Source organism: Sciurus vulgaris, assembly GCF_902686455.1.
Source record: "Sciurus vulgaris genome assembly, chromosome: 6".
NCBI classification, from domain to species: Eukaryota; Metazoa; Chordata; class Mammalia; order Rodentia; family Sciuridae; genus Sciurus; species Sciurus vulgaris.
Genome location: NC_136466.1, coordinates 127,648,887 through 127,661,650, shown reverse-complemented (window position 1 = coordinate 127,661,650; position 12,764 = coordinate 127,648,887). Strand labels below are relative to the sequence as shown.

The 12,764-nt window shown below is 34.9% G+C and overlaps 1 protein-coding gene across 3 annotated transcripts in view; it reads right to left on the bottom strand.

Annotated features, from left to right (window-relative positions):
* The window catches only part of PLPP1 (phospholipid phosphatase 1), a 94,925-nt gene that overhangs the window by 26,297 nt on the left and 55,864 nt on the right, over window positions 1-12,764 (bottom strand). For 2 of the 3 annotated variants that reach the window (XM_079145284.1, XM_079145286.1), the window contains exon 3: window positions 5,583-5,863. In XM_079145284.1, the coding sequence (XP_079001410.1) occupies window positions 5,583-5,863 (281 nt within the window). Of the gene's footprint in view, window positions 1-5,582; window positions 5,864-11,559; window positions 11,712-12,764 lie in introns of all 3 variants that reach the window. The other variant, XM_079145285.1, reaches the window with a different exon arrangement.

The following is a 12,764-nucleotide window of genomic DNA, read 5'->3' as shown; positions in this document are numbered from 1 at the left end:
ATAAATTACCCAGTCAGTGGTGTTCTTTTATAGCAGCACAAAACAGATGAAGACAGAGAAAATAACATATATCATTTAATCTCCCATCAGAAACAATGGAGGCCAGGAGACAGTGCAATGACATGTTCAATGTAGGAAAAGAAAATAATATCAGAGAATTTATATCCAGCAAAATTGTTCTTGAAAAATGAAGTAAAAATAAAGACATTTCCAGATAAACAAAAGCTGAGAATCTGTTGCTAGCAGTTAGCTGAAACAATGGTAAAGAAACTCCTTCGAACTGAGAAAAAAAAAAATACCACTCAGTAAACTGGATCCCAGCCCTTCACTCTGTAGGCTGGAACTCCCATTCTATAAAGACACACTCCTAATATTTTCCTGTATCTCAAACTCTTCACTAACTATTCACCACCCTCCTAGTCAAATATACTTTGCCTTCATTTTTCTTCAAATTTCTTCAAACATCTAAACTGCAGCATTGTTGAGTTTATAATATATACATAAGAAACATTTTTCCAACACTTTATAATATACGTGTAATAAACATTTTCTCACTACTGCAAGAATTTTTGGCCAATATAATAAAACAAGGCAATAAAGCAGGAAAAAGTGGTAGTACAATTTTCTTTGCTCACAGTGTAAATAGGAATGTAGAAAATCTTGAGGAATCAATAAAATTTATTCAAATTAATAAATTAAATTAGCTTGGTTGTAAGACACGATGTCAGTTCTATTTCTACACAATCAGAACAACTGGGAATTAAATTAAAAACAAACACCTTTTCACAATGGTATCAAAAACATTAAAAACTTAGTAATAATGTTTCACAAAATGTGCACAAGACTCAGACACCGAAAACTAAAAAAAAATACCAGTAAGACAAACTAAAAAAAAAAATAAACAAAGAAACAGATATATCAAATTCATGGGTCAGAAGACTTGATATTAACATGACAATTCTTCATAAATTGCTCTACAGATTTAAAGCAATCAATCGCAATCAAAATTCTAACTAAGAGGGCTGGGGTTGTGGCTCAGGGGTAGAGTGCTTGCCTGGCCATGGGAGGAATTGGGTTCCATCCTCAGCACCAAATAAAAATAAGCAAACAAATTAAATAAAGGTACTGTGTCCATCTACAACTAAAAAATATTTTTAAAAATTCTAGCAAAGACCTACAATAGACAAAGCAAGCTCTAAAAAGGACAAAGTCAAAGGATGTATATTATCTTAATATACAGTATAAAGTTAATCTATAATCTTGGCACAAAGAGAGGCCTATAGATAAATGAAACAGATGTGAGTCCAGTAACAGACCCATATTTATATGGTTGATTATTTTCAAAAAAGGTAGTAAGATAATTTGTGAAAAAGATGTTTTATCAATAAATAATGCTAACATAACTGGATAATCAGTGGAGAAAAAATAAATTGTGACCTTTTCCTCACAGTATACACAAAAGTTAATTTAAATGTACTATAGACCTAAATATAAGAACTATAATCAGACCTAAAATTATTAAACATATAAAATAAGAAAAATATTTTTACAACCTCAGGCAATTTAAGATTTCTTAAGACATGCACACCCCTCCCCCAAAAAAAAAACATTAAATTGGGTTTCATCAAAATTTAAAACTCCTAAGCTTCAAAGAATACTGTTTAGAAAATGAAAGACAAGTCACAGATTGGGAGAAAATACTTTCAAAACACCTAAAAAAATACTTTTATTCAGAATATATGAAGTACTCTTACAGGGACTGGGGATGCAGCCCAGTGGTAGAGTACATTGGAAGGCAGGCCCTCTTACACAGCTGAATTCATATTTCACAAATGACAACTGCTGAATAGACAAACACATGAAAAGTTGCTCAGTAGCTTTAGTGAGTAAGGAAATTCAAATTAAAACCATCTTTAGATACCATAACAAAACCTTCTAGGATGTCTAAAAGACTGACCAACAATAAATAATTGTGAAGTAACTAGAACTCTCATACATTCCTGGGAGAGTGCAATTAGTACAGCCATTGTAGAAAAGTCTCACAGCTTCTTAGAAACAACTTACACGTATGCCATATGGCCCAGCATTTCTATTCTCAAATATTTATTCAAGAGAAATCAAGCTATATTACCTGTATACAAATGTTCATAGGACCTTACTTTTAATAGTCCAAAATTAGAAACCACCTGAAAGTCCATCAACATTCTGATGAACAGATAAGCAAACTGTGATACATCCATCCAATCTAATATAGCTCAGCAATGAAGGAAAGGAGGAAGGGAGGGAGGACTAGAGAGACTGAAAGGGAGGGAGAGGGAGGGGAGGGAATGAGAGAGAAGTACAACATGGATGAGTCACAAAACCAACATGAAGAAGGCAGTCACAACAGTGCTCACCATATGATTGCTTTTATACAATATTCTAGAACACATAAAACCATAAGAACAAAAAGTACATTTGGGAATTGCAAACAGGAGTGTGAATTAACAGCAAAGGCTCAGGAGCACACTTTTTAGTATAGTAGAAATATTCAAAATCTTGATTACCATGGTAAACACCTTTATACATAAAACCTATCCAAGTGTACACTTAAGGTGGGTAGGTTTTAATTTATGTGAAATATACCTAAATAACACTTTTTTTTTCAAAATGTTAATATGTGCTTTAATAGAAGATTTCCTAGTCATCTGTTTGCTAATGAGCAAGTAAACATCAACAAAACACCAAGTAATTAAATTACAATACATCACTTTGCCAGAGCAGCTTTCCTCTCCACACACATGATTCCACTTTATTCTCATGCAAGGAACTGGATTAAGCAATACTTTGAAGTCATTAGACTTGAAAGAACTTGAAAACCATAATATTGCTTTTCAAAGTAATATTAACTCAGATTTTTCAAGTTTACCTTCTTACTAAAATTTTTTTTTATTGTAAACAAATGGGATACATGTTGCTTCTCTATTTGTACATGGAGTCAAGGCATACCATTTGTGTAATCGTAAATTTACATAGGGTAATGTTGTTTCATTCTGTTTTTTTTTTCCCTTCCCCCCCGCCCCTCCCACCCCTCTTTTCCCTATACAGTCCTTCCTTCCTCCATTCTTACCACCCTCCTTATCCCTAACCCTAACCCTAATGCTAACCCCTTCCACCCCCCCAAATAACACTTATTTTAAAAGGTGGTTCAGTTCATATACACTGTCTAGTTCTAAACTTAAAAGGTTTGACTTACAATTTTTCAAATTTATAAGAATGTGGGAACAATACTCATTCAGTAGAAATTACTTCAAATTTTGGTCTTTTCCCAAGCTAGCACTGTGTGGTACAACATTCTCATGATTTTCAGCAGCAGGGAGCCATAGCTTCCAGTCAGTCATGTAACCAAGAAGGGAAACAACTGATATTCTACAGCATGCTCTGATGCTAAGCTCAGATGTTTGGTAGGTTAGATATATGAAATGCATTTTTTACTTATGATATCATTTTCCAGTTAATGATGGGTTCATTACAACATAATCCCATTATAAGTCAAGGAGCAGCTGTGTTTTTCTTTATCTTTGTGACTTACATCCTTAGAGGTAGTTTTCATTCTTCAACCCATAAAACCACATGGTATTTTTATGAGGTTGTATAGTTGAACTTCAGATGAAAGAAGAAATTGTGATAATTTTACTCTATTTGATTTTGTTTCTCATGCTGTTTTTACTCAGTTATTTGTTCTTTATAATTTGTCCTAAATTTCAGTCTCAGGTCCTTAGTAAGCTTCTTCAGCTCCCAGCAAGTCATTTGATCATCCCCTCCATCCCAACTCCACCACACACTCTGGAATTCCACTTCAAATGTTCAAGTCCTCTAGCCTTTCATGTGTCTTCAAACTCTTCTCTGAAAGTTTACCTCATCTACCAGTCATCCAATTAAAGAGCCTTTCCCTAGGACACTGCTTGGCCCTGTAGCCCTATCAAAGCAGCAAAAGAGATCTCCATATCCCATATACCTCAAGAATCCAGCATTAATATTAGTAGCTTCATTACTTCTCAAAGTCATTTCTGGACCATTCGTCCTCTATCCCTCACCTGAAATCAAATACAAAATATCGCCTTCTACCTACAAATATCACCTTTTTTTTCAACTGCTATCTCTTCAGTCACTTTTTGCTCCTTTAAGTCTTTACAGCTATATCAATCCCCCTCATCACCTCAAAGCTTGCCATTCAGCTGCGTGACCTCTCCATTCTTCAACCTCATTATCACCAGGAAGGTCCTCTTCCATTCTCATCATTTAATATAAGTCTTTTTCCACAATTGGGGGCCCAAGATGTCTTGTTCACTGCTGAACCCCTGGCATAGGACATAGCATATATTCTAGCTAAATAAGGTGTTTTTTTCATCAATGCTAAATGCAAAAATGCTATTTTCAGGCCTACATTGCTTACAAGAGAACAAAGACAATGAAGTATCTGGAAATCAGATAAAAACAAAGGATGTTTTTTACCCTGAGAAAATATTTGCTGAATGATGAACAAGTAAGGGAAATTAATAGCTGTATTAAACTATAAGAAGGTAACCATATAGAAAAGATAAGCCTGACAATCCTGAGATGAAGAACTGGCTCTGCTGCAAACTATGGCTTCATTAATATTGTTGGGTCTGTTTTTTTCCTCATCTATGAATTAAAGGAATTGGACCTTTTGGATTCTAACTATTGTATTTCATTCTTGGCTAACAGTGCTTTGCAATATAAAAAGTGGTTTAATGAGAGTGTATAAGAAGGCAAACTGGGCTAGGGGGTGTGGCTCAGTGATAGAGCACCTGCCTGGCATGATGAGGCCCTGGGTTCTATTCCCAGTAAAGAGAAGAAAGAGGAAAAGGAGTAGGAAGCAGCAACCTGAGGAACAAGAACAGTCATGATCTGAACCAGCCCTTACAAAAATATAGTCTAAGAATACTACAAGATCCAGCAGAGCTTCGTAGAATGTTTAGATTAGATCAGAGTTCAGCAAAATGACTCCTGGGGCAGTTTTATTTTGTATAAACCAAGTTTTACTGGAACACAGCCAAACCCATTCATTTACCTAAGGCTGCTTTCCTGCTACAATGGCAGAGTTCAATATTCATGAGAAAGACCATTTGGCCTCCAAATCCTCAAATATTTATAATCTGGCATCTTAAGAAAGTTTGCTGACCATGGCCTAAATGATCTATAAGGTTCATTTTACCTTCTTACACATTGGCAATGAAAAAAGTTTCAATAAAACCCTCTTAATGGATAAAAAGCTACAGTTAAAAGAGGAAAAAAGACCTAATTAGAATAAGTTACACTCCATGTATGTATAATGTCAAAATATACTTTACTGTCTTATATATCTAAAAAAAATTATTTTAATTTAAAATTTTAAAATATTTTTAAAATAAAGAAAAAAATAGGAGAATGCAAAACTTGTACATATGATTTCAATTCACTCCCAGTGATCACACCAGCTTCTCTCTTTAAGCTAGTAGATGGCTTGTCTTCCAAATCATTGAAACCTTCCACTCCAAGAATACCCAAAATAAAACAAAGCACTACACATTAACACTTACCTGCCTTCCTTAACTTTTTCTGCATTCCCTCGACACATGTAGTTCTCAATGTAACCATCACTGCAGTTAATTTTTGACCAATCCAGATCACACACATCCAAGAAGTGAGGCCGCAGTCTGCCTATTGAATACTTGGCAATGTCAGTCAGGGACTGACTAGCAGCTGCACCAAATAAAAAGGTTCCGATGGCTTTGTAAGTAGTGGCTATGTAATTATTCCTGATAAAGGAATTTGAGTGCAAGAGGTTAAAGTAAACAGACAGAGTTTCTCCAAGAATCATCTGAAAAAGAAAGAAAAACAATATATTAAAGTAGCAAGCAGGCACTTTAAACAAAACAAAAAATAGAAAATAAAGTGACAAATCAAAATAAAATCTTTGTTTTAAAACATCCTTTTTTCCTCTTCACAAATACAGAGTCAAATTAGGATATCTGATTCTAAACCACCCAAAAAAAAAAAAAAAAAGTGCCAGGTCAGTTGTGGACATTGCTTACAATACCATGGCTGAGCCATGTTTCAAGGTACCTGAAAAAGCAAGGCCTTCTTTCTTTTATTGTATTCAAATAAAGTGAGCTTTGATAAATAGACAGTGATGTATCCTAGAGGACATACACCATGGCTAATTCAAAGAACCCAAACTTCCCCAATTAGAATCTCCCTATTTAATAAGCACTTATCTCTGACAGTCTCCATTTTTTTCAAACATTCCTTTGAATCGAAGATATCCATCATATTAAAAGGGGAAAAATCATTTTAGGGAATAAAAAAAATCAAATATAAACAAAGGCATCTAAGACTGATACCAAAGATCAGAAGACAGATTCAGTTAACAGCATCGGAAGTCCTACCTTCCAGGAGACTTTAGGCCAGGTTCTCATTATGAGTCTCGCTAAAAAACCATTGGTGCTTCCCCTTCCCCAAGAAAACATTTCAAGCAATTCTTTCCTCTGTTTTCCACTGAGTTTTGTGAAATTGGAGCTAAGGCCTTCCCATAAACTATTTTGTGAACTTTCTCGATTTTAGTAGTCTGTGTACATGGGTGAGTACACCAGCAAAATGAGTTAAAAGATATAAAAATGTTTCCAAGGGCTTTATAAGTTCACAAACCAATACCCTTAGATACCCAAAGGATACTGAATGGCAACATTACAAAAAATAATGTTTTCTGGTTAAATAGGACGGTAAGATATATTCTAGCTTCCTGAACCCAAACAGGGAACAGTCTACTTACTAATTTGTACTAAGGAGACTCAGGGTTATAAGTAAAGAAGTTTCACTTGAGATATACACAATGTTTTTTTGCTTCCTCTTAAATTTGTTACAAAGTGTTCAAATATTTCCAATAATGAGAATTAGCTATTTTTAAAAAATTATTAGCACATTAACTATACAAATTAATGGGTTTCACTGTGGTATTTCCATGCATGTATATATTGCGAATTGACTACATCCACCCTCCCTTTTACTCTTCCCATTCTCTATTAGTAGTCCCTCTTCTATTTTTAGCTCTTTTTTTAAAAAACTGCCTTTAGGGTTAGCCTTACCATAGCTGAAATACATGGTTGTCTCCCAAAAGGGATTTCATGGCTCCTATAATTCCACAATTAGAACGTTATAACTCTGACAAATAGATGATACGAAACCAAAATGATTTCTTAACTGTTGAGTAGAAAGCTAATACCAACACAGTTACCTAAAACAGAGCAGGTGGTCAATAAATTTTAATCGAAGGTACTACCTCTTGGGTAAAAGTCAAACCCCCTTAAACACATTTAAGCCCCACAGAAATATAGACCTCAATGTGAACGAATTGATCAGACCTCTTCCTAAGAACAGGCCACAGGAGAGGAGAACTATGTGTACTTCTGAGGACATTATACTTTCCCAATTTTGTTTTGGGTTATCCCTGCCTGCCTCCAGTAGCACTGAGAGAGAGAGAGAGGGAGGCGGGGAGTGTGTGTGTGTGTAGCTATATATATCTCCTCCTTAGGCCATTAAGGGGTCCCAGTAATAGTCAATAGATTAGTAGTCAGAATTATTTCATCTTGGAATTGATTTTTGATTGTTAAAAACATATCAATTATCTTAACCACAATTTTAGCAGTTGAAACTTCCACATGTCAGTTGTCAGCTGTTCTCCTTAAGAACTCAACTACTTTCCAGATACAGATGCTGAGTTTTGTGAATCTTCCTAGTCATAATCACCACTGCTATGGCCACCCACACCCTGTGCTTTCCACTGTTGACAGAAAATCAGTTTGTTGGGAACACTTGATTACCAAACTGATCTAAAGAAGCTGAAACTTAACCACTAATATTCTAATATTGGGATGGCTGGGGCAGGGTCTAAAGCTGGTAACCATCAGGTTAGCTTACATCTTTTCTCTCTCTTTCTTTCTTTCTCTTTTGGTGCTGGGACTGAGCCCAGGAGCACTCTACCACTGACCTATATTCCCAGTCCTGTTTATTTTTTGGAGACAAGCTCTCACTAAGTTGCTTAGACTGATCTCAAACTTGCAATCCTCCTGCCTCAGCCACCTGAATCACTGGGCTTAAAGGTTTGAGGCATTGCACACAAGTACATCATTTTTTAAATCATGTGCTCTCCTCTTTAAGGAGAGAAATAGACAATACAGAAGTTCTAAATCAAATTTTCAGAATTAAGTGTAGAGATGTATATGTCCTTTGGTGTACACAAGACAGTCATTTTTTTTGTTTCATTTTAATATCTAAATCTGTCCTTTGAGCCATTTATGCTAATTCTTAACTTTTGGTGAAGTCTATACCTAAGCTGTGACCGTCTTCTCATGTGTTATTTACACTCTGAGGATATGATGATAAAAATCATTAAAAAATTAAAGATAATGTTTGGGGGAGGAAAACAAAACTTACAAAGAGCAAAGTTAATAATTATATAAATCAGTGATTCAACTTTTTTAAACCTATGCCCCACACTATTCTCTCACCATCTGTTTGACGTCTCCACTAACCAAGAGTATATGTCTCTCTGTTCTCCCTATAGCTTTATATCTTTCAATCAGGGCCCACATTCTCTAAAGAATAGTCCAAAATCACTGACACTGTCGTATCTTCCACTCTTCCAAATGGCTATCTCCATTTGTTTATTCTACTGAATCTTTATGAAATACCGAAAATACATCATCAAATTGAACCCATTTTTATAAACCTCCATTTACTTTGACTTCTTGTAGTATTCGGTTTCACTGATCATTTCCTTCTTATTGACATTGTCTTCTGAGAAACTATATTAATGTTGGTTCTCTACCACACTTGCTCAATTACTCATATAATTATGGATCATTTTTGCAAGTCATGTCAAAGTCTGGTATGATGTGTGAATCATTGCTTTTTAAAAGATGACTTATTTTCTAATAAATAAAATTAAACATATACAAGTCTAACCAAGTATTGCCTGAAAGAAGCTGAGTTAATAACTGGAATTATTTTAAATTAGTACATGAAAATACTACTCTGAATTTGTCTTTGCTGAAACTGTTGATATGAAAATAGTACTTTTAGACTACTTTTAAATAATCTGTTCTTTTAAGCAATCCATATTCATATGAATGTCATTTTATTCAAAGTAAAGATAACTTTTTCATGGCTTATGTTAAAATATTAAAAATTTCTGAATCAAACCAGGACCTCTTGTACAGGGAAATGAGGGAGGGAAGGGGCAGAAAGATAGTGGAATGAGACAGACATCATTACCCTATGTACATGTATGATACACAAATGGTGTGAGTCTACATTGTGTACAATCATAGAAATGAAAAGTTGTACCCCATCTGTGTATAATGAATCAAAATGACTCTTTTATCAGGTCTTGTGTATATTCATACAACACCAGCAATGGTCCCTGCTCTGTTGCAGCTGTCTACTTTATAGCACATTTCTGTAGCATCCTTTTTACTAACAGAGAAGTAGAATTGAAAAACAAGTATATTTCCAGCACTATTTATTTGAATACTTGAATCTTATCTTGAAACTGGCTACTATTTTCAGGTAAGAGGCCTACTAAATTTTTTTATATTTAAACAGTCAGCAATCTCTTAGAAACATACATACTTAAAAAAAAAAAGAAAGAAAAGAAAAGTCAACCAGGCATGTTGGTGCACATATGTAGTGCAAGCTCCTCAGGAGGCTGAGGTGGGAAGACTACTTAAATCCACATGCCCATGACCAACTTAAGCAATATAGTAAGACCAAAGACAAAAAAAAAAAAAAAAAAAAAAAAAACCACCTACTCCCTCCTTAATGGAAGAATCATAGGGGTCTCTCTTTTAATAGTAAAAGAGACTTGGCAAGATTAAAAGAATACCTGATTTCTTAAAACTTCACCTTTCAGTAGGAGTTGAGTTACTATAAATTACTCCATAGTTTCATTCATATAAAATTCATATAAACACCTAGGACATGATAGGCTAAGTGCCAAGCAGTGAGGACACCAAGACGAACAGGTATCTTTGCCTTTGAGAAGCTCACAGTCTTGTGAGACAAACATTTATATAGCAGAGGTATTCTTTTATTAGTTGTGTACCAATGTATGAATACATTAACTTTCATGGCTAATAATATAGTAATCATTCTTAAGAAATTACATTTCTAAATTAAATGTTTTTAAAATTGACTCCCAAGCTGGCCATGATGGTGCACACTTATAATTCCAACAATTTGGGAGGCTAATTGTGGGGAGCCATCCTTATTTAGCAGAATCAGATTAGGTTGAGCCTCATGACACAGAGGCCTAACTCCTCCCATCCTGTTCATCACAGAAGAAGCCCCTCCCATTCCAGGCCCTCTTACCTGTGTATCTATAAATAAGAGAGTTGGGCTACTCCATGTTGTTAGAGGCCAGAGCTGGTATAGTCAGACCCATCACGCCCCCTCTCATTTAAAAGGAATACTGGCTCTTATGTGTTTATTGATTAGAAAAGTTTATGGGTAACTGATTGATTTACAGTCAACATCATCCTCCAGCAGTTAACCCTTTCCTCATTCACACCGGACGTGGCTGAGAGACCCCCACAGCTAATCACAAGTTCAAGGTCAGTCTCAGCAACATAGACCTTGTCTCAAAAACAAGAAATAAAAGAGACTGCGTATGTAGCTCAGTGGTAAAGTGCACCTGGGTTAATCCCCAGTACCAAAAATAAATAAACTCCAAAAACAAATAAGATATATATACTATAATCTTGTTGATCCTTCTCTTAAATAGAACTATATCTTCTGGTTTCTGAAGGTAGAAGTATGAAGCACAAAACTGTTGAATTAAATCAGAGTTCTGAGTACAAAAATTATAAAAACCATCTAATCACTGAAGTCTTCTTTCTAAGTCCACATTCTCTAAGCATTTTCACTTGAAATACTAGAAAACAATAGCTACCATTGTGATTTGAAGACTCAGTCTTGTTTTCAGTACCAGGAAAAATTCTTTCATGTTCATTGCTAATTATGGAACTGTGACTTTTCTCTCCCATTTACAGTGTTATCTAAAAATTATTTAAAGTAAATATGGGTTGAATAGAATTTTACCATTAGTTAGCAGATTTTTTTTTCTAGAACTCAGTGACTAAAGACAGTAGGCATATACACACCAATACAATGAATTATAAAATAATACTCCGTATAAAGTATGATAGAACATATTGCTATAACATTCGAATATCAATCACACTGCTACTAAAACAATAGCAGATTAGAGCTCTACCAATCATGAATGGAAAAAAATCAGCATAAAATCTATACATACTCAAAAAAGGCTCTTCTAATTAACACTGTTACCTTTTGGCCTTACTTAAAGAAGTTCAAATTATCTTGATCAAATAAAATCTTCAATTAAAGGTTAAAACACACACACACACACACACCTCACTATTTAATCATTTACAGACTAACACAAAATTAAGCTAAGCACCCAAAAGTTATAAACTTGGAAAAGTGGATTTAACTTACGACAACAATACTGAATGGAATGATTATTCCACCTAATAATGCATAAGGTATGGTGTCTTCTTTGTAAGGGTACTTGATGGACTCATCATTACAGAATACTCCTCGTTGGAAGGGGGTATGCCTTGAAGTAAGAATTGCAAAAGGCAATCCAGCTAGCAAAAGGGAATAAATGAAAATATCATTAAAAATTATCGAAACTGATTAACGGCAATAATTATCCCAGCGGTTGCTTAAAAATGCATTTGCCATGGAAATAAGTGAGCGCATATGTAAAAAGGAAATGCAGCAATGCATGCAACAGAAATCAGAAGGATTACAGTTTAGGATAAAAGTGGTTTTTCTACAGGAAACAAAACTTCAAAGTCTTCTATTAACAAATTTGACAAAAAGCATCTTCCACCCTTATGTCTGCTCATATACACCAAATGGATTTGGGGAAAATTCTTCTCATGCTCTTGTTATTTAATCATCAGGTTTCCAGGACTATTTCTATACCAATCTTCATGGACTTTGCTTCCAAAAGGAAAACAACATTTTGACATTTCCCATTTTATCCCTGTATCACTACCACATTTAGGTAAGTCATGCCCACTAGCTAAGCTATCAGAGTATCTAAATAAAACTTGATCTACTCATTTCTGTACTATTCAGAGCAGGTTGGAGCAACTGTGAAAAGGAATCTGAACTCAAGCCAAATTTCTTAAGATAGACAATGACATCAAACGCAAAACCACCTGACAGCTCTTTTCTTCATTAATGTTTTCTGTAAATATGATTCACACTCACTTTCTAAAATGCCTAACTTTTGCCTACATGTGAACTTTAAGAATTCAGTTCTCCTTTACTTCACTGAACCTGGTTGACTGATTAATCCTGCAGCATACTGACTAGAGCTGCTTTATAAAAGAGATGCAGTTTAGCAGAAACCCTCAATATAAGATCTGCTTCAAGACTGATTCAAGTCTGAAAGGTTCTCCCTTGAAGTGTCCAATGCTCCCAGCAGTATACTATAACCACCAAGCTACTGCTCACTGCAAATTCAAGTGCTCTATCTATCTATCTCTCCATGAAGCACCAAGATTTGATGACCATTTACAATTTTCATTACTTTCACTAAGATCCAAAGAGTGAATGACAACTAAGGCCTTAGTACTGCTACTCTGCCTGAGAATATCAAATTTGTTCAACCAATCAGGGCCAAAGGG